This window comes from Entelurus aequoreus, linkage group LG08 (genome assembly GCF_033978785.1).
Source record: "Entelurus aequoreus isolate RoL-2023_Sb linkage group LG08, RoL_Eaeq_v1.1, whole genome shotgun sequence".
Taxonomy (NCBI): Eukaryota; Metazoa; Chordata; class Actinopteri; order Syngnathiformes; family Syngnathidae; genus Entelurus; species Entelurus aequoreus.
In genome coordinates this window covers 63,953,984-63,980,985 of record NC_084738.1, presented here as the reverse complement: position 1 = coordinate 63,980,985, position 27,002 = coordinate 63,953,984, and the positions used below count along the sequence as shown (strand labels likewise).

Here is a 27,002-nt window from a genome sequence, read left to right as displayed (position 1 = left end):
TTATGGATAAATATATTTTCTTTTATTAAACCCGTCATTCATATCCTGTTTACTATTGATACAAATATAGCAGCTTTGATCAAACACAGACAGAGTCCAACGGCAACGTTACCTCGGATCAGGCCGAGCAGGTCACTCTGACAGCAGAACGGAGGTGAGCGGCTTCATCGTCCTTCTACTGGACCGACTCTCCACCATAATGGCCGACATGTTCCTCCTGGCGGGGGGCGTTTCGCACAGCATGTCGTCGAGGGTCCGCCGGGTCACCTGGCCGGCTCGCTTCAGCTGAGAGGCGACCTGTTCCGCTTTCGCCGTTTGTTCCCCGCCCTCCGTTTGCGAATGCAAATAATCCAGCTGTGGGGAGAAGTCGCAGGAGTTGAGTGCACCAGTGATATCTTACTGCCAAAGAAAAAAAAGGCAAGAAGTTTCCCTTACCACCTCTTGCAAAAACTCAGGCCTCCTGATAAAAGAGGAACTTGTAGACTGTGTGGCTGCAGAGAGGAGCGTGATGGCATCCTCAGTGGCTCCTGACATAGCCAGCAGTAAAACCTGGTGGGGGGGGAAAAAACTGTTAAAAAACAAGGAATGCAGTCAGTGTGGGGTTGCGCAATACACTGATATCAATTTGGCCGACGATAGAGATTTTGATACTGTTAAAGTTAAAAAGTTAAAGTTGCAATGATTGTCACACACGCACTAGGTGTGGCGAAATTATTCTCTGCATTTGACCCATCAGCCTTGATCACCCCCTGGGAGGTGAGGGGAGCATTGAGCAGCAGCGGTGGCCGTGCCCGGGAATCATTTTTGGTGATTTAACCCCCAATCCCACCCCTTGATGCGGAGTGCCAAGCAGGGAGGTAAAGGGTCCCATTTTTATAGTATTTGGTATCTCAGGACGGACACTCTAACCCAGGGGTCACCAACCTTTTTGAAACCAAGAGCTACTACTTGGGTACTGATTAATGCGAAGGGCTACCAGTTTGATACACACTTAAGTAAATTGCCAAAAATAGCCAATTTGCTCAATTTACCTTTAACTCTATGTTATTATTAATAATTAATTGTATTTATCTTTGTGGAAACACTGATCATCTTAATGATTTCTCACAATAAATATACATAGAAACAGATAAATATCAATATGCAACACTTTATTTTTATATTTTCTCTGAGTGCACATTTTTCAAATTGAACATTTTCAAATGATCACTTCTAAGACAGTCTTGTGAAATCACAATATCCCATTTTAACTAGCTAGCCACTAAAATGTTTTAACAAATCATGAATTACTTTGCACCATGTGTGTACAAATAATACCGTAATTTCCGGACTATAAGCCACTACTTTTTCCCCTCGTTCTGGTCCCTGCAGCTTATACAAGGGTGCGGCTTATTTACGGTCTGTTCTTCTCCGACACCGGTGGTTTTAGTACGCAGGAGGAAGACGATGACACAATGATTAAAGACTGACTTTCCATCTACCGGTAGGCTGGTTATTTTGATAACGTACAGGCGAGCACTTTGTATTACTTTGCACCGTTGTATTATTTGTACTCTGCACGAATGCTGTTCGCCATGTCAAAGATGTGAAAGTTTGATTGAATGATTGAAAGATTTATAGTTAATAAATGGGACGCTTTGCGTTCCCAAACAGTCATCTCTGTCCCGACAATCCCCTCCGTGGTAGCAGGAACCCCTATATACTACGGTAATTACACATCAAAACCCTGCGGCTTATATATGGAGCAATCTGTATTTTCCCCTAAATTTAGCTGGTGCGGCTTATAGTCGGGTGCGGCTTATAGTCCGGAAATTACGGTAACTCATGTAAAATACAAAGGTCAACTCTCAAATTTTTAAATAAATCATGTCACACTTTGAACTGGACATCAAATCTGTTATCTGTTTCTTTGTCAGTTAGTGAAGACCAAGTCTTTAAAATATTTTCTTGGATTTTCAAATTCTATTTGAGTTTTGTCTCTCTTAGAATTAAAAATGTCGAGCAAAGCGAGACCAGCCTGCTAGTAAATAAATAAAATTTAAAAAAATAGAGGCAGCTCACTGGTAAGTGCTGCTATTTGAGCTATTTTTAGAACAGGCCAGCGGGCTACTCATCTGGTCCTTACGGGCTACCTGGTGCCCGCGGGCACCGCGTTGGTGACCCCTGCTCTAACCACTAGGCCACTGAGTAGGTTACTGTCATCATATCCTAATAACTAGAGATGTCCGATAATGGCTTTTTTGCCGATATCCGATATTCCGATATTGTCCAACTCTTAATTACCGATACCGATATATACAGTCGTGGAATTAACACATTATTATGCCTAATGTTGTTGTGATGCCCCGCTGGATGCATTAAACAATGTAACAAGGTTTTCCAAAATATATCAACTCAAGTTATGTGAAAAAAATGCCAACATGGCACTGCCATATTTATTATTAAAGTCACAAAGTGCATTATTTTTTTGAACATGCCTCAAAACAGCAGCTTGGAATTTGGGACATGCTCTCCCTGAGATAATCCTGATACCCACTACAACTATGGGAAATACTATACTTTGACTTTCACAAAGTACATTATTTTTTTAAACATGCCTCAAAACAACAGCTACAAAAACAATGTAGGCACACAGCTTCAGTCCAGAGTGTACTAGAGCGGGGGGGGGGGGGGGGGGTATATTGTAGCGTCCCGGAAGAGTTAGTGCTGCAAGGGGTTTTGGGTATTTGTTCTGTTGTGTTACGGTGCGAATGTTCTCCCGAAATGTGTTTGTCATTCTTGTTTGGTGTGGGTTCACAGTGTGGCGCATATTTGCAACAGTGTTAAAGTTATTTATACGGTCACCCTCCGTGTGACCTGTATGGCTTTTGACCAAGTATGCCTTGCATTCACTTGTGTGTGTGAAAAGCCGTGGATATTATGTGATTGGGCCGGCACGCAAAGGCAGTGCCTTTAGGGTTCATTGGTGCTCTGTACTTCTCCCTACGTCCGTGTACACAGCGGCGTTTTAAAAACTCTTACATTTTACTTTTTGAAACCGATACCGATAATTTTGAAACCGATAATTTCCGATATTACATTTTAAAGCATTTATTGGCCAATAATATAGGCAGTCCGATATTACCGGACATCTCTAGAAATAACGCCTGCTCATGACACGTTCTTGCTGTCTCCTGAAAATGTGACAGCGACGAGTGAACAAAGAGCTAGCGGCTAACGTCCCTCCACAGGGCAGCTAAATCACTAATCCTTGCCTCCATGGCGGCAAATAAACTGTTTTCGTACAAGTATCTAGGGTTGTACGGTATACCGGTACTGGTACAGTATTGCGGTACTAATGAATCAAAAACAGTACTATACTGTTTGAAAAGTACCGGTTTCCGGGCATGACGGGGCGTCGTCACGTCGTGACAATGCTAATTGGTGCGGCTAATATATGGAAAAATATTTGTTTCTTCTCAAATTTAGTGGGTGCTGCGCTCTATGGTATTTGTACATTAATGGCAATCACAAGTATGGAAGAATCGACCACAGAAAGTATTATTTGCGAGGAGAACGGACTCTTGTGGAAAAAAATGCCAAAGCTTGTTTAGCGGCGCCTCTTCCAAAAGCACATACACACCCCTCCCTTCTCACCCCCTGTCTGCTCCTTTCTCGTCAGCTCCTTCTTTGCCTATGTAACTGAAAGTGGATTTTACTTTTTGAAATGTCAATATTGTAGCAATATGGTTGTTAAAGTTCAGGATGTGTGTGATTTCTGATAGTTTTTGAGGGCACCAAAGGGACTTCTGTAACCAATCCAATCCAATCCACTTTATTTATATAGCACATTTACACAACAAGAATGTTTCCAAAGTGCTGCACAGCCATGTTAAAAACAATATTAAAATCGATATTAAAAATAATATTAAAAACAATATCATGCTACACCAATGACTGAATAAAAACAAAGAATAAATGAATAGAAAACCAATACAGAGACAATATAAAAAATAAATATGATTAAAAACGATTTTAAAGGGTAAAACCAATTAAAACAGTAAAATAGACATCAAAATTTATAACCCTAACCCTAACCACACAGGACAACAGAGGACAGAAGACCACACAACTCACGTAGTGTTAAAAGCCAAAGAATAAAAGTGGGTCTTAAGACGAGACTTAAAACACTCCACTGTGGGAGCAGTTTGAACATGGAGGGGCAGAGTGTTCCAGAGTTTAGGGCCGACCACAGAGAAGGCCCTGTCTCCCCTGGTTTTAAGTCTCGTCCTGGGCACCACGAGCTGGAGCTGGAGCTGGCTCTCGGACCTCAGAGCGCGCGCAGGTGTGTAAATTTGGATGAGGTCCGAGATATACTGAGGTGCCAGTCCATGTAAAGCTTTAAAAACAAACAGCAAGGATTTAAAATCAATTCTAAAATGAACAGGGAGCCAGTGCAAACTCCGAAGAATTGGGGTTATATGCTCACGTTTCCTGGCCCCTGTTAAAAGTCGTGCTGCCGCGTTCTGGACTAACTGCAACCGGGAGAGAGCTTTTTGGCTAATTCCAGCATAAAGTGCATTGCAGTAGTCCAGGCGACTTGAAATAAAAGCATGCACGACTTGTTCAAAAAGGTTAAAAGATAAAAATTGTTTTACCTTTGCTAAAAGACGAAGATGATAAAAACACGATTTTAAAACGCCATTGGCTTGTTTGTCAAATTTAAAATCACTGTCTATAGTGACGCCAAGGCTGGTGACTTTGGAACGCACATGATTTTGCAATGGTCCCAAGTCAGTGAGGGCCGGACCAAAAACTGAAATTTCCGTTTTTCCCTCATTCATTATTAAAAAATTCTGGGCTAACCAAGCCTTGACATCACATAGACAGTTGAGAAGGGGTGTCAGGGGGCCGTGGCCTTTTGAAATTGGCATATACATTTGGCAGTCATCTGCATAAAAGTGATAAGACACTCCATGTTTCTTAAAAATCTCTCCAAGAGGGAGAATGTACAAGGAAAACAGGATGGGGCCTAGAATGGATCCCTGGGGGACACCACAGTAAAGCGGAGCAGAAGAAGAGGTGGCGTCCCCCAGCCTGACAGACAAGGACCTCTCTGACAGGTAGGATCTGAACCACTCTAATGCAGTCCCCCTGACACCCACACAGTCTCTCGGGCGCTCTAAAAGAATTGTGTGGTTGACTGTATCAGAGGCAGCTGTAAGATCTAAAAGCACTAAAATGGCAGAGCTACCAGAATCAGACATTAAAAGCAAGTCATTAAAAACCTTTAAAAGTGCAGATTCAGTACTGTGCAAAGCCTTGTATCCAGACTGAAATGGATCTAAAGTGCTATTTTCATCTAAAAAAGGCTGCAGTTGCGCTAAAACACATTTCTCCAGAATTTTTGACACAAAAGGTAATTTGGAAATGGGCCGATAATTTGACAAACATGTCGGATCTAGACCTGTTTTTTTCATCAAAGGCTCGACAACAGCTCTTTTACAAAAAGAGGGGACACAGCCAGAAATCAAGCTGCTGTTGATGATGTCCCTAACAGACAAGTCAATAGTGTCCCAGATTTCTTTAAAAAAGCGAGGGGGGACAGGGTCCAGAACCTCAGAACATGTAGAAAGAAAAGAGCACATCAATTGTTCAGTGTCTGCAGAGTGTGATATACTCTGCATGGAGACAGTGAATAAAGGGGAGAAGGTGGCTGCGGTGGCAGACCTAATAACACGCCCATGACGCACGGCAAGTGGTTTCACATCAGGGTCCAAACTTAAATTAAACATAACAGGACTGTGATCAGAAAACACAGCATCACCAACAACGACATTGTCAACATTAAAACCATGAGACAATACGAGGTCTTGTTATGTTAGTTGTATTTACAGTACTGCACAGCACTTAATATTATGTTCGAAGTGTACAAACCTTCACTAAAATATGGACTTTTGTCGAGGCTGGAAGCCGTTATTTGTATTTACAAATAAGAAATTTGCCTCTCTTTACGAACTTTTGGATTTCAGAACCCTGTTCAAGAACCGATGAAGTTGTTCGCAAATCGAGGTTCCACTGTATCCATCGAACAAGTATGACGATCCTCCTGGTAGGGGTGTATCCCTTTATGGAGGATGCCTGTGCGTGACTTTGTTTTACGTGGGGAGACTAGTGCACAGACAGTCACCACACGATCCTTGACAGAATCGGGTCAGGGTCCAGTGGCATGGAGTCCAAGACGACTGGGGACCCTTTTCTGCTGCAGCCTTCTTTGTAGTTGTGGTAGTTCTTAAATCTACCGTCTTACGCCTGCTCCGCCGTTGAGGTCTTCAACGTATCCCTGGCTAGGGGGCAGTCAGGTACTAGGCCTTTGCCAAGGGCCACCTGGGGTAACAGTAGTAAAGGGGTTAACCTCCTAGTGCCCCAAGACCCCATAGAGGAGCCTCCACTGCCGGATGCACTTTAACGTCATACCCAGGACTCTCCACTGTATCGCTATACGGTTGATACTACAGTGATTAAATCAACATTTTTTTTTACCATCTAAAATAATGTCGTCTTTTTTGTTATTGTCTACAAACTAAGGAAATAAGAGCCAATAGTAGTTTTGGATTTTGTTCAGTTATTTTGCACTATTGACTTAAAGGCCTACTGAAACCCACTACTACCGACCACGCAGTCTGATAGTTTATATATCAACGATGAAATCTTAACATTGCAACACATGCCAATACGGCCGGGTTAGATTAGTAAAGTGCAATTTTAAATTTCCCGCGAAACATCCTGCTGAAAACGTCTCGGTATGATGACGCCTGCGCGTGACGTCACGGATTGTAGAGGACATTTTGGGACAGCATTGTGGCCAGCTAATACGTTGTCTGTTTTCGTCGCAAAATTCCACAGTATTCTGGACATCTGTGTTGGTGAATCTTTTGCAATTTGTTTAATGAACAATGGAGATAGCAAAGAAGAAAGCTGTAGGTGGGAAGCGGTGTATTAGCGGCTGGCTGCAGCAACACAAACACGTAGCCGGTGTTTCATTGTTTACATTCCCGAACGATGACAGTCAAGCTTTACCATTGGCCTGGGACAACAGAGACTCTTACCAGGAGGACTTTGAGTTGGATACGCATGCTCGTGGAGATGGGACAACAGAGACTCTTACCAGGAGGACTTTGAGTTGGATACGCACTAACGTGAGTACGCAGCTGCGGCTTCCAAACATTTGATCGCTTGCCCGTACATGCGTGCCGCAATGTGCATGTCACGTACGTAACTTTGGGGAAATATACGTGCTTTATGAACTTTGCGTAGGTGAACGGTACTTTGGGCTGTGGGATTGAGTGTGTTGTGCGGGTGTTTGAGTTGTATTGGCGGGTTATATGGAGGTGTTTGTTATGCGGGATTAATTTGTGGCATATTAAATATAAGCCTGGTTGTGTTGTGGCTAATAGAGTATATATATGTCTTGTGTTTATTTACTGTTTTAGTCATTCCCAGCTGAATATCAGGTCCCACCCGCCTCTCACAGCATCTTCCCGATCTGAATCGCTTCCACTGCCCTCTAGTCCTTCACTCTCACTTTCCTCATCCACGAATCTTTCATCCTCGCTCAAATTAATGGGGAAATCGTCGCTTTCTCGGTCCGAATCGCTCTCGCTGCTTGTGGCCATGATTGTAAACAATGTGCAGATGTGAGGAGCTCCACAACCTGTGACGTCACGCTACTTCCGGTACAGGCAAGGCTTTTTTTATCAGCGACCAAAAGTTGCGAACTTTATCGTCGATGTTCTCTACTAAATCCTTTCAGCAAAAATATGGCAATATCGCGAAATATTATACTAGACCCACTCGACGTCCATTGCATCCGGTCTCCCCTAGAGGGGGGGGGGGGGGGGTTACCCACATATGCGGTCCTCTCCAAGGTTTCTCATAGTCATTCACATCGAAGTCCCACTGGGGTGAGTTTTCCTTGCCCTTATGTGGGCTCTGTACTGAGGATGTCGTTGTGGCTTGTGCAGCCCTTTGAGACACTTGTGATTTAGAGCTATATAAATAAACATTGATCGATTGATTGATTGATTGACATACATCAGCAGCTAAATTACCGGAATTTAGGAAAAAAATATAATATATGTTTTTCCATATATTCGCCGCACCGAAATGAAGATAGTTATTTTCACAGAAAATTTTTGTAAATGTTTATTTACATACCTTCTTTGTTTCCAAACAGTGTCTGTAACACGGCAGTAAAACAAAACAGATCAAACAGAACAGAAGTCATCGCGATAGACCCACTGAGCTAGCTCTCCAATCAGCTAAACAGCCTCAATTACTCCACGGTGAAGTTTTGGCAAATTCACTGAGGAATGTGTGGAACTGAAACAATACAAAAAGAATGCCGCTGTGAGGTAATGATACTAACACAGGCACTTGTAAACGTGTTAGCATATTAGCTCATGCTAACCATGCTAGCGTCATAACATCACGACAGCAAAGACAGATACGCATGAAAACACTCCTACAGACTTCACACATGGGACGGTTTAGTAAGTACGACTTGTTTTAGTTGTATTGTAAAACTCACAAACGTTGCTTGGAGTGATGAATGATGAATCCGTAAACGAGTAAAAACGCTATGGACGGCTAGAAGACGGAGCAGTACTTCTACTTCCAGTTGGAAGCTCTAAAAAGAAGGGCACTGCAGCAGATAGTGAGCAAACTCGTCCAAAAGATGGCACCATAGCACGAGCAGTAACACCTTTTCAGTGTATTTGCTCGTTCTTTAGTTTTTTTTTTAAACTATTTGCATTATGGCCGTCAGCAAAGAAAAATCTATAAGTTAGCCGCAATGTTTTATAAGCCGCTGGGTTCAAAGCATAGGTAAAAAGTAGTGGCTTATAGTCTGGAATTTAAAGTAGGAGCCTTCGTCACCCGTTTTGAAATGGTTTTATTATCATTTCTATGTCAAATAATATATTGTAATTAGAGATGTCCGATAATATTGGGCTGCCGATATTATCGGCCGATAAATGCTTTAAAATGTAATATCGGAAATTATCGGTATCAGTTTCAAAAAGTAAAATGTATGACTTTTTAAAACGCCGCTGTACGGAGTGGTACACGGACGTAGGGAGAAGTACAGAGCGCCAATAAACCTTTAAGGCACTGCCTTTGCGTGCCGGCCCAATCACATAATATCTACGGTTTTTCACACACACAAGTGAATGCAAGCATACTTGGTCAACAGCCAAACAGGTCACACTGAGGGTGGCCGTATAAACAACTTTAACACTGTTACAAATATGCGCCACACTGTAAACCCACACAAAACAAGAATGACAAACCCATTTTGGGAGAACATCCGCACCGTAACACAACATAAACGCAATAGAACAAATACCTAGAACCCCTTGCAGCACTAACTCTTCCGGGATGCTACAATATACACCCTCGCTACCCCCCCCCCCTCCCCACACACACCTCCTCATGCTCTCTCAGGGAGAGCATGTCCCAAATTCCAAGCTGCTGTTTTGAGGCATGTTAAAAAAAATAATGCACTTTGTGACTTCAATAATAAATATGACAGTGCCACGTTGGCATTTTTTTCCATAACTTGAGTTGATTTATTTTGGAAAACCTTTTTACATTGTTTAATGCATCCAGCGGGTCATCACAACAAAATTAGGCATAATAATGTGTTAATTCCACTACTGTATATATCGGCATCGGTTGATATCGGAATCGGTAATTAAGAGTTGGACAATATCGGAATATTGGATATCGGCAAAAAAGCCATTACCGGACATCTCTAGCCTGTACTGTATATTGCAATAAATATTTTCGGACATATTGCCCATCCCGACCCATGTGTTGGATGCAAACTCACCTTTAGGTTTTGGCACAACCAGCTCTCAGTAGCCATTATTTGCGAAAACCACAACCACGCCTTTTCTATGTCGTTCTAGAAGGAAAGATAAGAACACATTAAAATGAACCACAGACTAAATGAGGACAAAACAAACCTGTTTGAGTGCCAAGGCCACGGCAAAGCAGTAAGCATGTCGAGGGATGAACAGCCCTTTGGCCTGAGCCTCCTCCATGAGCGACGTGCATATGGTGTACGACTCTGCCGTGTTCTGACCAAAACACAACATGTTTACTGTCAAAGCAGATCTTGAACCCATCCATCCATCCATCCATTTTCTAACGCTTGTCCCTTTTGGGGTCGCGGGGGGTGCTGGAGCCTATCTCAGCTGCATTCGGTCGGAAGGCGAGGTACACCCTGGACAAGTCGCCACCTCACAGATAGACAGACAACATTCACACTCACATTCACACACTAGGGCCAATTTAGTGTTGCCAATCAACCTATCGGAGTCATTGTTTACCAAAAAGAGTAATTCTTTTTTTGAGCCAGTGACCAAAAGGAGTCATTCTTTAACAAAAGGAGTCGTTCTTTAGCAAAATGAGTCGTTCTTTAGCAAAAGGAGTCAATCTTTGTTGGAGCAAGTTACCAAAAGGAGTCGTTCTTTAGCAAAATGAGTCGTTCTTTAGCAAAAGGAGTCATTCTTTAGCAAAAGGAGTCGTTCTTTAGCAAAAAGAGTCATTGTTTATAAAAAAGAGTCATTGTTTACCAAAATGAGTCATTCTTTTTTTGAGCCAGTGACCAAAAGGAGTCATTCTTTACCAAAAGGAAGGATTCTTTAGCAAAAGGAGTCATTCTTTAGCAAAAGGAGTCATTCTGTGTTGGAGCAAGTTACCAAAAGGAGTCGTTCTTTAGCAAAAGGAGTCGTTCTTTAGCAAAAGGAGTGATTCTTTAGCAAAAGGAGTCGTTCTTTAGCAAAAGGAGTCGTTCTTTAGCTAAAGGAGTCGTTCTTTACCAAAAGTAGTGATTCTTTAGCAAAAGGAGTCGTTCTTTAGCAAAAGAAGTCGTTCTTTAGCGAAAGGAGTCATTGTTAACAAAAAGATTTCATCCATCCATCCATTTTCTACCGCTTGTCCCTTTTGGGGTCACGGGGGGTGCTGGAGCCTGTATTAGCTGCATCCGGGCGGAAGGCGGCGTACACCCTGGACAAGTCGTTACCTCATCACAGGACCAACACCGATAGACAGACAACATTCACACTCACATTCACACACTAGGGCCAATTTAGTGTTGCCAATCAACCTATCCCCAGGTGCATGTTTTTTGGAAGCAGGGGGAAGCCGGAGTCATTGTTTATCAAAAAGAGTCATTCTTTTTTTGAGCCAGAGACCAAAAGGAGTCATTCTTTACCAAAAGGAATGATCCTTTAGCAAAAGGAGCCGTTCTTTAGCAAAAGGAGTCATTCTTTGTTGGAGCAAGTTACCAAAAGGAGTCGTTCTTTACCAAAAGGAGTCGTTCTTTACCAAAGAAGTCATTCTTTACCAAAAGAAGTCGTTCTTTAGCAAAAGGAGTCATTCTTTGTTGGAGCAAGTTACCTAAAGGAGATGTTCATTAGCAAAAGGAGTCGTTCTTTACCAAAAGGAGTCATTTTTTATCAAAAAGAGTCCATCCATCCATCCATTTTCTACTGCTTGTCCCTTTTGGGGTCGCGGGGGGTGCTGGAGCCTGTCTTAGCTGCATCCGGGCGGAAGGCGACGTACACCCTGGACAAGTCGTTACCTCATCACAGGGCGAACACCGATAGACAGACAACATTCACACTCACATTCACACACTAGGGCCAATTTAGTGTTGCCAATCAACCTATCCCCAGGTGCATGTTTTTTGGAAGCAGGAGGAAGCCGGAGTCATTGTTTATCAAAAAGAGTCATTGTTTATAAAAAAAGAGTCATTCTTTAGCAAAAGGAGTCATTCTTTACCAAAAGGAATGATCCTTTAGCAAAAGGAGTCATTCTTTAGCAAAAGGAGTCATTCTGTGTTGGAGCAAGTTACCAAAAGGAGTCGTTCTTTAGCAAAAGGAGTCGTTGTTTACCAAAGGAGTGATTCTTTAGCAAAATGAGTCGTTCTTTAGCAAAAGGAGTCGTTCTTTACCAAAAGTAGTGATTATTTAGCAAAAGGAGTCGTTCTTTAGCAAAAGGAGTCGTTCTTTAGCAAAAGGAGTCATTCTTTACCAAAAGGAATGATCCTTTAGCAAGAGGAGTCATTCTTTAGCAAAAGGAGTCATTCTGTGTTGGAGCAAGTTACCAAAAGGAGTCGTTCTTTAGCAAAAGGAGTCGTTCTTTACCAAAATGAGTCGTTCTTTAGCAAAAGGAGTCGTTCTTTAGCAAAAGGAGTCGTTCTTTAGCAAAAGGAGTCATTCTTTGTTGGAGCAAGTTACCAAAAGTAGTGATTCTTTAGCAAAAGGAGTCGTTCTTTAGCAAAAGGAGTCGTTCTTTAGCAAAAGGAGTCATTGTTTATCAAAAAGATTTCATCCATCCATCCATTTTCTACCGCTTGTCCCTTTTGGGATCACGGGGGGTGCTGGAGCCTGTCTTAGCTGCATCCGGACGGAAGGCGGCGTACACCCTGGACAAGTCGTTACCTCATCACAGGGCCAACCCCGATAGACAGACAACATTCACACTCACATTCACACACTAGGGCCAATTTAGTGTTGCCAATCCACCTAACCCAGTTGCATGTTTTTTGGAAGCAGGAGGAAGCCGGAGTCATTGTTTATCAAAAAGAGTCATTGTTTATAAAAAAAGAGTCATTGTTTACCAAAAAGAGTCATTCTTTACCAAAAGGAATCATTCTTTGTTGGAGCAAGTTACCAAAAGGAGTCGTTCTTTACCAAAAGGAGTCGTTCTTTACCAAAAGGAGTCGTTCTTTAGCAAACGGAGTCATTCTTTGTTGGAGCAAGTTACCAAAAGTAGTGATTCTTTAGCAAAAGGAGTCGTTCTTTAGCAAAAGGAGTCGTTCTTTAGCAGAAGGAGTCATTGTTTATCAAAAAGATTTCATCCATCCATTTTCTACCGCTTGTCCCTTTTGGGGTCACGGGGGGTGCTGGAGCCTGTCTTAGCTGCATCCGGACGGAAGGCGGCGTACACCCTGGACAAGTCGTTACCTCATCACAGGGCCAACACCGATAGACAGACAACATTCACACTCACATTCACACACTAGGGCCAATTTAGTGTTGCCAATCAACCTATCCCCAGGTGCATGTTTTTTGGAAGCAGGAGGAAGCCGGAGTCATTTTTTATCAAAAAGAGTCATTGTTTATCAAAAAGAGTCATTCTTTACTAAAAGGAATGATCCTTTAGCAAAAGGAGTCATTCTTTAGCAAAAGGAGTCATTCTGTGTTGGTTGAAGTTACCAAAAGGAGTCGTTCTTTAGCAAAAGGAGTCGTTCTTTACCAAAAGGAGTGATTCTTTAGCAAAATGAGTCGTTCTTTAGCAAAAGGAGTCATTCTTTGTTGGAGCAAGTTACCAAAAGTAGTGATTCTTTAGCAAAAGGAGTCGTTCTTTAGCAAAAGGAGTCGTTCTTTAGCAAAAGGAGTCATTGTTTATCAAAAAGATTTCATCCATCCATCCATTTTCTACCGCTTGTCCCTTTTGGGGTCACGGGGGGTGCTGGAGCCTGTCTTAGCTGCATCCGGACGGAAGGCGGCGTACACCCTGGACAAGTCGTTACCTCATCACAGGGCCAACACCGATAGACAGACAACATTCACACTCACATTCACACACTAGGGCCAATTTAGTGTTGCCAATCAAGCTATCCCCAGGTGCATGTTTTTTGGAAGCAGGAGGAAGCCGGAGTCATTGTTTATCAAAAAGAGTCATTGTTTATCAAAAAGAGTCACTCTTTACCAAAAGGAGTCATTCTTTACCAAAAAGAATGATCCTTTAGCAAAAGGAGTCATTCTTTAGCAAAATGAGTCATTCTGTGTTGGAGCAAGTTACCAAAAGGAGTCGTTCTTTAGCAAAAGGAGTCGTTCTTTACCAAAAGGAGTGATTCTTTAACAAAATGAGTGATTCTTTAGCAAAAGGAGTCGTTCTTTAGCAAAAGGAGTCATTCTTTGTTGGAGCAAGTTACCAAAAGGAGTCGTTCTTTAGCAAAAGGAGTCGTTCTTTAGCAAAATGAGTCGTTCTTTAGCAAAAGGAGTCGTTCTTTAGCAAAAGGAGTCATTCTTTGTTGGAGCAAGTTACCAAAAGGAGTCGTTCTTTAGCAAAAGGAGTCGTCCTTTACCAAAAGTAGTGATTCTTTAGCAAAAGGAGTCGTTCTTTAGCAAAAGGAGTCGTTCTTCAGCAAAAGGAGTCATTCTTTACCAAAAGGAATGATCCTTTAGCAAAAGGAGTCATTCTTTAGCAAAAGGAGTCATTCTGTGTTGGAGCAAGTTACCAAAAGGAGTCGTTCTTTAGCAAAAGGAGTCGTTCTTTACCAAAAGGAGTAATTCTTTAGCAAAATGAGTCGTTCTTTACCAAAAGGAGTAATTCTTTAGCAAAATGAGTCGTTCTTTAGCAAAAGGAGGCATTGTTTATCAAAAAGATTTCATCCATCCATCCATTTTCTACCGCTTGTCCCTTTTGGGGTCACGGGGGGTGCTGGAGCCTGTCTTAGCTGCATCCGGACGGAAGGCGGCGTACACCCTGGACAAGTCGTTACCTCATCACAGGGCCAACACCAATAGACAGACAACATTCACACTCACATTCACACACTAGGGCCAATTTAGTGTTGCCAATCAACCTATCCCCAGGTGCATGTTTTTTGGAAGCAGGAGGAAGCCGGAGTCATTGTTTATCAAAAAGAGTCATTGTTTATCAAAAAGAGTCATTCTTTACCAAAAGGAGTCATTCTTTACCAAAAGGAATGATCCTTTAGCAAAAGGAGTCATTCTTTGTTGGAGCAAGTTACCAAAAGGAGTCGTTCTTTAGCAAAAGGAGTCGTTCTTTACCAAAAGTAGTGATTCTTTAGCAAAAGGAGTCGTTCTTTAGCAAAAGGAGTCGTTCTTCAGCAAAAGGAGTCATTCTTTACCAAAAGGAATGATCCTTTAGCAAAAGGAGTCATTCTTTAGCAAAAGGAGTCATTCTGTGTTGGAGCAAGTTACCAAAAGGAGTCGTTCTTTAGCAAAAGGAGTCGTTCTTTACCAAAAGGAGTAATTCTTTAGCAAAATGAGTCGTTCTTTAGCAAAAGGAGTCGTTCTTTAGCAAAAGGAGTCATTCTTTGTTGGAGCAAGTTACCAAAAGTAGTGATTCTTTAGCAAAAGGAGTCGTTCTTTAGCAAAAGAAGTCATTGTTTATCAAAAACATTTCATCCATCCATCCATTTTCTACCGCTTGTCCCTTTTGGGGTCACGGGGGGTGCTGGAGCCTGTCTTAGCTGCATCCGGACGGAAGGCGGCGTACACCCTGGACAAGTCGTTACCTCATCACAGGGCCAACACCAATAGACAGACAACATTCACACTCACATTCACACACTAGGGCCAATTTAGTGTTGCCAATCAACCTATCCCCAGGTGCATGTTTTTTGGAAGCAGGAGGAAGCCGGAGTCATCGTTTATCAAAAAGAGTCATTCTTTACCAAAAGGAGTCATTCTTTACCAAAAGGAATGATCCTTTAGCAAAAGGAGTCATTCTTTAGTAAAATGAGTCATTCTGTGTTGGAGCAAGTTACCAAAAGGAGTCGTTCTTTAGCAAAAGGAGTCGTTCTTTACCAAAAGGAGTGATTCCTTAGCAAAATGAGTCGTTCTTTAGCAAAAGGAGTCGTTCTTTAGCAAAAGGAGTCGTTCTTTAGCAAAAGGAGTCGTTCTTTGTTGGAGCAAGTTACCAAAAGGAGTCGTTCTTTACCAAAAGTAGTGATTCTTTAGCAAAAGGAGTCGTTCTTTAGCAAAAGGAGTCGTTCTTTAGCAAAAGGAGTCATTGTTTATCAAAAAGATTTCATCCATCCATCCATTTTCTACCGCTTGTCCCTTTTGGGGTCACGGGGGGTGCTGGAGCCTGTATTAGCTGCATCCGGGCGGAAGGCGGCGTACACCCTGGACAAGTCGCCACCTCATCACAGGGCCAACACCGATAGACAGACAACATTCACACTCACATTCACACACTAGGGCCAATTTAGTGTTGTCAATCAACCTATCCCCAGGTGCATGTTTTTTGGAAGCAGGAGGAAGCCGGAGTACCCGGAGGGAACCCACGCAGTCACGGGGAGAACATGCAAACTCCACACAGAAAGATCCTGAGCCCGGGATTGAACTCAGGACTACTCAGGACCTTTGTATTGCGAGGCACATGCACTATAACCCCTGTTCCACCGTGCTGCCCAGATCTTGAACCCGTCTTATCTAAATAAAAAAACAACAACAACCCGACAAAATAAAAAGTAATCTACTCCAGTTGCACGGTGTATTACCAGCTTGTAGCAGACGCCGGACGCCAGGATCTGCGTGCCATAGTTGAAGGCGACACCTTGGCTCTTCATGGACCTCAACACCTCCAGGGCGTCTGCGGTTGCAAGCACGTGAGAAACACTTCCTGCAGGGAAGATGAGGCGACTTACCTTCAAGGTAGCCCTTCCTGAACAACATGTCCACGACGATGTTGAAGGAGGTGGTGTCGATGAAAAACCCTCTCATTTCCTGTTGGAAACAACAAAAGACCGATGGCACCGGTAAACACTTAAGACCTGATCTACTTAAGGTTTGTATGTACAGTGGAACGTAAGGGTGTAACGGTACGTGTATTTGTATTGAACCGTTTCGGTACGGGGGGTTTGGTTCGGTTCAGAGGTGTACCGAACGAGTTTCCACACGGACATATTAAGTAGCGTACCGCACGTTGTGTAAACAATGCACACTGAGGCACAACACACGGCATGCTACCAACGACCGGGCTACTACAACATGCAAAAGCCAGAGCTGGAAGACCCTCCTCCCTCGTTAAGATCTCCCGTTTGGGAACATTTGGGCTTCGCGGTGCGATACAACAATGGATAACATCGCTTCAACGAAGAGAAAGACGAACAAACACAGCTCCCACCGCATTCAAGCAGCCTCTCTTCGGCGAGTCAGGCAGGGCTAAAGCAATAACAAATGCCGTTGGTGTTTTTATAGCAGCAGATTTAAGACCATATTGCATTAAAAACTAGATTTTGACCCACTTCTATGGTGGAAGAACAATGAGCCCATATATCCTCTTACTGCCAAGTTAGCCAGGCACTACCTCGCCATACCTGCTACCTCCGTGCCCAGCCAAAGGGTATTTTCCACAGCTGGAGACATTTTAACTGCAAGCAGGTCTGCTCTTTCTGCAGACAATGTGGATTAACTGATTTTTCTAGCAAAAAACATAAAAATTGAATGAAAGTCACCGGGGTTAAAGGCTGGGGGGGGGAAGAAAAGTTAATCTGAGGCTGAGTTGACTTGAAACTGTTTAAAGGCCTACTGAAATGATTTTTTTTATTTAAACGGGGATAGCAGATCCATTCTATGTGTCATACTTGATCATTTTGCGATATTGCCATATTTTTGCTGAAAGGATTTACAGTAGTATAGAACAACGACGATAAAGTTTGCAACTTTTGGTCTCTGATAAAAAAAAGCCTTGCCCCTACCGGAAGTAGCGTGACGTAGTCAGTTGTTCGCCTCCTCATATTTTCCTATTGTTTTCAATGCAGCTAGAGCGATTCGGACCGAGAAAGCGACGATTACCCCATTAATTTGAGCGAGGATGAAAGACTTGTGGATGAGGAACGTTAGAGTGACGGACTAGAATGCAGTGCAAGACATATCTTTTTTCGCTCTGACCGTAACTTAGGTACAAGCTGGCTCATTGGATTCCACACTCTCTCCTTTTTCTATTGTGGATCACGGATTTGTATTTTAAACCACCTCGGATACTATATCCTCTTGAAAATGAGAGTCGAGAACGCGAAATGGACATTCACAGTGACTTTTATCTCCACGACAATACATCGGCGAAGCTCTTTAGCTACTGAGCTAACGTGATAGCATCTGGCTCAAATGCAGATAGAAACAAAATAAATAAATCCCTGACTGGAAGGATAGACAGAAGATCAACAATACTATTAAACCATGGACATGTAACTACACGGTTAATAATTCTCAGCCTGGCAAAGCTTAACAATGCTGTTGCTAACGACGCCATTGAAGCTAACTTAGCAACCGGACCTCACAGAGCTATGATAAAAACATTAGCGCTCCACCTACGCCAGCCCTCATCTGCTCATCAACACCCGTGCTCACCTGCGTTCCAGCTAACGACAGCGCGACGAAGGACTTCACCCGATCAGCCGTGCGGTTGGCGGCTAGCGTCGGCTAGCGCGTCTGCTATCAAAGTAAGTCCTCCTGGTTGTGTTGCTACAGCCAGCCGCTAATACACCGATCCCACCTACAACTTTCTTCTTTGCAGTCTCCATTGTTCATTAAACAAATTGCAAAAGATTCACCAACGCAGATGCCTAGAATACTGTGGAATTATGAGATGAAAACAGTTTTTTTGTATTGTTTTCAATGGGGTACCGATACTTCTGTTTCATGGGCTACGTCACGCGCATACGTCATCATCCAAAGACGTTTTCAACCGGAAGTTTAGCGGGAAATTTAAAATTGCACTTTATAAGTTAACCCGGCCGTATTGGCATGTGTTGCAATGTTAAGATTTCATCATTGATATATAAACTATCAGACTGCGTGGTCGGTAGTAGTGGCTTTCAGTAGGCCTTTAAAGGCCTACTGAAATGAATTTTTTTTATTTAAACGGGAATAGCCGATCCATTCTATGTGTCATACTTGATCATTTCGCGATATTGCCATATTTTTGCTGAAAGGATTTAGTAGAGAAAATCGACGATAAAGTTCGCAACTTTTGCTCGCTGATAAAAAAAGCCTTGCCTGTACCGGAAGTAGCGTGACGTCACAGGAGGTAATATTCCTCACAATTTTCCTTTGTTTACAATGGAGCGAGAGAGATTCGGACCGAGCAAGCGACGATTACCCCATTAATTTGAGCGAGGATGAAAGATTCGTAGATGAGGAACGTTACAGTGAAGGACTAGAGAGGCAGTGATGGACGTATCTTTTTTCGCTCTGGCCGTAACTTAGGTACAAGCTGGCTCATTGGATTCCACACTCTCTCCGTTTTCTATTGTGGATCACGGATTTGTATTTTAAACCACCTCGGATACTATATCCTCTTGAAAATGAGAGTCGAGAACGCGAAATGGACATTCACAGTGACTTTTATCTCCACGACAATACATCGGCGAAGCTCTTTAGCTACTGAGCTAACGTGATAGCATCTGGCTCAAATGCAGATAGAAACAAAATAAATAAATCCCTGACTGGAAGGATAGACAGAAGATCAACAATACTATTAAACCATGGACATGTAACTACACGGTTAATAATTCTCAGCCTGGCAAAGCTTAACAATGCTGTTGCTAACGACGCCATTGAAGCTAACTTAGCAACCGGACCTCACAGAGCTATGATAAAAACATTAGCGCTCCACCTACGCCAGCCCTCATCTGCTCATCAACACCCGTGCTCACCTGCGTTCCAGCTAACGACAGCGCGACGAAGGACTTCACCCGATCAGCCGTGCGGTTGGCGGCTAGCGTCGGCTAGCGCGTCTGCTATCAAAGTAAGTCCTCCTGGTTGTGTTGCTACAGCCAGCCGCTAATACACCGATCCCACCTACAACTTTCTTCTTTGCAGTCTCCATTGTTCATTAAACAAATTGCAAAAGATTCACCAACGCAGATGCCTAGAATACTGTGGAATTATGAGATGAAAACAGTTTTTTTGTATTGTTTTCAATGGGGTACCGATAGTCGAGCACGCGAAATGGACATTCACAGTGACTTTTATCTCCACGACAATACATCGGTGACACACTTAGCTACTGAGCTAACGTGATAGCATCGTTCTCAAATGAAGATAGAAACAAAATAAATAAACCCCCGACTGGAAGGATAGACCGAAGATCAACAATACTATTAAACCATGTACATGTAACTACACGGTTAAAAATTCTCAGCCTGGTAAGGCTTAACAATGCTGTTGCTAACGACGCTAAGGCTAATTTAGCAACTTAGCAACCGGACTTTACAGAACTATGATAAAAACATTAGCGCTCCACCCTACGCCAGCCAGCCCTCATCTTCCCATCAACAGCCGTGCTCACCTGCATTCCAGCGATCGACGGCGCGACGAAGGACTTAATCCGTGGGTTTGGCGGCAAGCATCGGCTAGGCGTAGTAAGTAGTCCTTGTTGTGTTGCTGTAAGTATTGTACTTAGCCGCTAATACACCGATCGATCACACCTACAACGTTCTTCTTTGCAGCCTCCATTGTTCATTAAACAAATTGCAAAAGATTCACCAACACAGATGTCCAGAATACTGTGGAATTTTGTCGAAGAAAACAAGGGGTTTTTATATCGGGTCAGATGGGGTCCAACCACTTCCGTGGATTTTGTGACGTCACGCGCATAAATCATATCCAAAGGAGTTTTTCAACCGGAAGTGTGGCGGGAATTTTAAAATTGCACTTTATAAGTTAACCCGGCCGTATTGGCATGTGTTGCAATGTTAAGATTTCATCATTGATATATAAACTATCAGACTGCGTGGTCGGTAGTAGTGGGTTTCAGTAGGCCTTTAATGTTGCACTTTTTGTATGTAGAAGAAAAGTTTTGTCATTTTATTTAATCTGAGCAACAACTTGAAGCAGTTTAATGTTGCACTTTATATGTGGAAATGTTGCACTTTATATGTAGAAAGGTTTTGTTAAGAAACCAATTCTGAGCCTTATCTTATTCAGTTTTTATTTTATATATGTTGACTGCATTAACCCAGGCAATCGACCCTGTGTGTACATGTATGTTATTGTTATGCCTAGTGGTGGCTCACATCCATCACACACAGAGCTATTTTAAAGCAATGTTATAAGGATAAAGCCATTGTTTACAAATGTTGGTAAATAAATAACTATAAAATGTACTGTATATCTTGTTGTTTTCTTACTGTACCGAAAATGAACCGAACCGTGACCTCTAAACCGAGGTACGTACCGAACCGAAATTTTTGTGTACCGTTACACCCTTAGTGGAACGTTTAGTTTGGTATTTTGGTGCAAAAATATTGGTATCGGGACAACCCTACACCCTACCAAGGACCCAAAGTCCTGCCCTGGCTATCCCTTTTCACCTTGTCTGTAAGTACATCAGTGGCCATCTTGTTCAGACCCAGCTCGTAGCACAGTCTCAAGAAGAGAGGACCGAACCGGAAATCTCTGTGCGCCTGATCGCGGTTCTCTGCATGGTACCTAGTTGAGTGCAAAGTGGAAACGACACGTGACCGATCGGAGCGTGGCTCTCTTCTCTCGCCGCGTCGACGTCACCTGTAGATGGCGTCCCGCGCTATCGCCATGTCCTCCGCAGACTGGCACAGGTGGAGCAGCTGCTTCAGCTCACTTTTCAAAATCAGATCGTTCCTCCGCAGCTTGCGGGCCATCAGCTCGAGGAAATTTCCTGCAAACGGGATGAATCACGTGACCGGTAAAGGTGACGTGTGTGTGTGTGCGTGCGTGACGTCACGTGGGGTTCATTTACCATTTGGCGTAGTGATGAAATGAGCCATTTCCAGCTTCTTGCGCTGGAATTCTTGTAGACCGATAATGTCATCTGAGAGGAGATACCTTCGAGCTGCAGATTAATAAACACGGCGTTTAGGCTGTGTTGTGTATGGAAAACTATTCGTTATGCCTTACAAAATAAACGATAACAGACATATTGAAACTTAAAGAGACAGAAATTCTAGGCGCAGTCAGGGCATCGAGTGTAGAGATGTCCGATAATATCGGCCGATAAATGCTTTGAAATGCATTATCGGAAATTATTTGTATCGGTTTCAACCTCCCGATGTTCCCGGGAGACTCCTGAATTTCAGTGCCCCTCCCGAAAATCTCCCGGGGCTACCATTCTCCTGAATTTCTCCCGATTTCCACCCGGACAACAATATTGGGGGTGTGCCTTTAGCGTCCTCTACAACCTGTCGTCACGTCCGCTTACATAATATATATATATATATATATAATATATGCGGCTTTTACTCAAACGTAAGTGAATGCAAGGCATATTTGATCAACAGCCATACAGGTCACACTGAGGGTGTCCGTATAAACATCTTTAACACTGTGACAAATATGCGCCACACTGTGAACCCACACCAAACAAGAATGACAAACACATTTCGGGAGAACATCTGCACAGTAACACAACATAAACACAACAGAACAAATACCCAGAACCCCTTGCAGCACTAACTCTTCCGGGACGCTACAATACACCCCCCCCCCCCCGCTACCACCAAACCCGCCCCCCACCCCATCTCTCGAATTCGGAGGTCTCAAGGTTGGCAAGTATGCTCTAGTATACTCTGGACTGAAGCTGTGTGCCTTCATTGTTTTTGTAGCTGTTGTTTTGAGGCATGTTTAAAAAAATACAAAATAATGCACTTTGTGAAAGTCAAAGTATAGTGTTTCCCATAGTTGTAGTGGGTATTAGGATTATCTCAGGGAGAGCATGTCCCAAATTCCAAGCTGCTGTTTTGAGGCATGTTCAAAAAAATAATGCACTTTGTGACTTCAATAATAAATATGGGAGTGCCATGTTGGCACTTTTTTCCATAACTGGAGTTGAAGTTGTTCCCTTATTTTGGAAAACCTTGTTTTTGATTGATTGATTGATTGAAACTGGTATTAGTAGATTGCACAGTACAGTACATATTCCGTACCATTGACCACTAAATGGTAACACCCGAATGAGTTTTTCAACGTGTTCAAGTCGGAGTCCATGTTAATCAATTCATGGTAAAGTTACATTGTTTAATGCATCCAGCGGGGCATCACAACAAAATTAGGTATAATAATGTGTTAATTCCACGACTGTAAATATCGGTATCGGTTGATATCGGAATCGGTAATTAAGAGTTGGACAATATCGGAATATTGGCAAAAAAGCCATTATCGGACATCTCTAGTTGAGGGTATCTGGTTTGGTGGCTGCAGGATTAGGTCTCCGCTTTTGGCAGATGATGTGGTCCTGATGGCTTCATCTGGCCAAGATCTTCAGCTCTCACTGGATCGGTTCGCAGCCGAGTGTGAAGCGACTGGGATGAGAATCAGCACCTCCAAGTCCGAGTCCATGGTTCTCGCCCAGAAAAGGGCAGAGTGCCGTCTCCGGGTTGGGGAAGAGACCTTGCCCCAAGTGGAGGAGTCCAAGTACCTCGGAGTCTTGTTCACGAGTGAGGGAAGAGTGGATCGTGAGATCGACAGGCGGATCGGTGCGGCGTCTTCGGTAATGCGGACGCTTTATCGATCCGCTGAGGTGAAGAAGGAGCTGAGCCGGGAGGCAAAGCTCTCAATTTGCCGGTCGATCTACATTCCCATCCTCGCCTATGGTCATGAGCTGTGGGTTATGACCGAAAGGACAAGATCACGGGTACAGGCGGCCGAAATGAGTTTCCTGCCATCCGGGAGGAGCTCAAAGTAAAGCCGCTGCTCCTCCACATGGAGAGGAGCCGGATGAGGTGGTTCGGGCATCTGGTCAGGATGCCACCCGAACGCCTCCCTAGGGAGGTGTTTCGGGCACGTCCGACCGATAGGAGGCCACGGGGAAGACCCAGGACACGTTGGGAAGACTATGTCTCCTGGCTGGCCTGGGAATTCCTCAGGATCCCCTGGGAGGAGTTTTTGATTGATTGATTGAAACTTTTATTAGTAGATTGCACAGTACAGTACATATTCCGTACAATTGACCACTAAATGGTAACACCCGAATAAGTTTTTCAACTTGTTTAAGTCGGGGTCCGCATTAATCAATTCATGGTAAAAGCTGGACGAAGTGGCTTGGGAGAGGGAAGTCTGGGCTTCCCTGCTTAGGCTGCTTCCCCCGCGACCCGACCTCGGATAAACGGAAGAAGATGGATGGATTGAAACTTATAACACCGTTCACGAAGTGCCTTGTGTTTTCTTTCAGTACGAAAAAAAAAAGTCAGCGGGATTTACTAAACAAAGACAGAAAAATGTGTTGCTTTTACCTCCAGAACGCGACCCAACACAGCCCGCTTGTGACGAAGCAGACAATATTGCTCTACGAGGGTTGTCACGCAGTAACGAACGACAGCATAAAGCGAACGTCCGCAGCGCCATCTTGCCCATCGACTGCACCAAGTCCGCCAAAACGAAGGGGGAGCTAAGAAACACACTAGAGCGTTTTTTTTTTGTTTTTTTTTAAACGCTATCTACCAAATTGGAATGTTTATACTGTGTTTTCCATTATTTTAATATTTTTCATACATATACAATTAACGTGTTAACGTGGCTGTAACGTTTCGTTTATGTCTGTTTAATCGCCACACCTAGTGTCATTGGTACTTTAACTTAACTACACGTAGTTGGTATATTCCAAAATGGCGGTCAGCAAGAACAAAAATACTGTATCGTACTATAAACTTCAACTTTAACCTTTTCATTGTTTCACTGTTGTCACGGTTTCTTTTAATGAGCTGTATTTTTTTAAAGTATTTTTTAGTATTTTTTGCCGATAAATGACCCTCCTCTCCCAATATTGTTATTTTTAACCAGCTGGTGGTGCTGTTGCAACGTCGTAGACTGGAAGCAAAGGTATTTGTATTGTTCTATGACATAGGTGTGTTCAAACTCGTTTTCGTGAATATAAATGTATAAAGATTCACCTCATTATATTATTATCATGATAATTAAATACATGCTTTTACGTACTCCATAAAAAAAAATCTGTCGACCAGCAGCTCAGTCGCCAGAATTGTATCGTAAAATGTATGTATGGTGTGTTTCTATTTTTTAGTTTTTTTTACAGCATATTACTGTAAATAAAACATGGTGCCACGATTTTTTTCACAGTACAATCCTGACGATAGAAAAGCTATGTTTTTTACCCTATCAATCAATCAATCAATTAATGTTTTATTTATATAGCCCTAAATCACAAGTGTCTCAAAGGGCTGCACAAGCCACAACAACATCCTCGGTACAGAGCCCACATAAGGGCAAGGAAAAACTCACCCCAGTGGGACGTCGATGTGAATGACTGTGAGAAACCTTGGAGAGGACCGCATATGTGGGTAACCTCCCGCCCTCTCTAGGGGAGACCGAAAGCAATGGATGTTGAGTGGGTCTAGCATAATATTGTGAAGGTCCAGTCCATAGTGGATCCAACATATCCGCGAAAGTCCAGTCCACAGTGGATCCAACATAATAGTGAGAGTCCAGTCCATAGTGGGGCCAGCAGGAAACCATCCCGAGCGGAGACGGGTCAGCAGCGCAGAGATGTCCCCAACCGATGCACGGGCGAGCGGGCCACCCCGGGTCCCGACTCTGGACAGCCAGCACTTCATCCATGGCCACCGGACCTGTGTAACTCCCCCTCCACAAGGGAGAGGGGGGCAGAGGAGAAAAGAAAAGAAACGGCAGATCAACTGGTCTAAAAAGGGGGTCTATTTAAAGGCTAGAGTATACAAATGACACCCTAAAATCTATGGTTATTGTTATTTGTACGGTGTATGTCTGTCCGTATATTTTTTTACGGTAAAATTATGGCGTCTTAGCAGCCGGTTTATCGTAAAATCTGTTGTTGTGTTTACGGTGTATTACTGTAAATAGAAAAATTATACAGCTGTTTTTTTTTTTACAGTAAAATATTTGCGACAGAGAGGTCATCTTTTGAACTGTAAAATCTATTGGTTGTTGTTTTTACAGTGTATTACTGTAAATAGAAAAACGGTACCGCTGTTTTTTTACGGTAAAATTCCGGCAACAAGAGGCCAGTTTTTAAACTGTAAAGTTTACTGCTGTTGTTTTAGCTGTGTATTACTGTAAATAGAAAAATGGTACCGCTGTTTTTTTTCACAGTAAAATTCTGGCGTTGTTTTTTTTAACCGTAACATTTATGGTTGCTTTTGTTTTGACGGCGCACTACTGTAAATTGAGAAACAGTACACTGTTTTTTACGGTAAAATCCTGGCTTCTGAGCAGCTGGTTTATCGTAAAATCTGTTGTTGTTTTTACAGTGAATTACTGTAAATAGAAAAATGATACCGCTGTTTTTTTTACAGTAATATCTTTGCAACAGAGAGGTCATCTTTTAAACCGTAAAATCTATTGGTTGTTGTTTTTACAGTGTATTACTGTAAATAGAAAAATGGTACTGCTGTTTTTTTACGGTAAAATTCCGGTCAACAAAACGCCAGTTTTTAAACTGTAAAGTATATTGTTGTTGTTTTTACTGTGTATTACTGTAAATAGAAAAATGGTACCGCTGGATTTTTACGGTAAAATACTGGCGTTTTTTTGTTTTTTTTACCGTAACATCTATGGTTGCTTTTGTTTTGACGGTGTACTACTGTAAATTGAAAAACAGTACACTATTTTTTACGGTAAAATTCTGACTTCTGAGCTGCTGGTTTATCGTAAAATCTGTTGTTTTTACGGTGTATTACTGTAAATAGAAAAAGGATACCGCTGTTTTTTTTTACAGTAATATCTTTGCGACAGAGAGGTCATCTTTTAAACTGTAAAATCTATTGGTTGTTGTTTTCACAGTGTATTACTGTAAATAGAAAAACGGTACCGCTGTTTTTTTACGGTAAAATTCCGGCAACAAGAGGCCAGTTTTTAAACTGTAAAGTTTACTGCTGTTGTTTTTACTGTGTATTACTGTAAATAGAAAAATGGTACCGCTGGATTTTTCACGGTAAAATTCTGGCGTTTTTTTTTTTTTTTACCGTAACATCTATGGTTGCTTTTGTTTTGACGGTGTACTACTGTAAATTGAAAAACAGTACACTATTTTTTACGGTAAAATTCTTGCTTCTGAGCTGCTTGTCAATCGTAAAATCTGTTGTTTTTACGGTGTATTACTGTAAATAGAAAAAGGATACCGCTGTTTTTTTTTACAGTAATATCTTTGCGACAGAGAGGTCATCTTTTAAACTGTAAAATCTATTGGTTGTTGTTTTTACAGTGTATTACTGTAAATAG

The 27,002-nt window shown here is 42.6% G+C and overlaps 1 protein-coding gene across 1 annotated transcript; it reads right to left on the bottom strand.

Annotated features, from left to right (window-relative positions):
• ptcd2 (pentatricopeptide repeat domain 2) lies at nucleotides 1-24,156 on the bottom strand. The gene is made up of 10 exons (XM_062055105.1): nucleotides 24,023-24,156; nucleotides 21,535-21,627; nucleotides 21,324-21,453; nucleotides 21,131-21,248; nucleotides 16,460-16,538; nucleotides 16,313-16,404; nucleotides 10,008-10,121; nucleotides 9,872-9,946; nucleotides 436-549; nucleotides 1-354 (listed from the first exon to the last, which is right to left on the bottom strand). The coding sequence occupies exons 1-10, from the start codon at nucleotides 24,141-24,143 to the stop codon at nucleotides 133-135; spliced, it is 1,158 nt and encodes a 385-aa protein (XP_061911089.1). The 5' UTR covers nucleotides 24,144-24,156; the 3' UTR covers nucleotides 1-132.
• Between the last annotated feature and the right edge of the window lie 2,846 nt (nucleotides 24,157-27,002).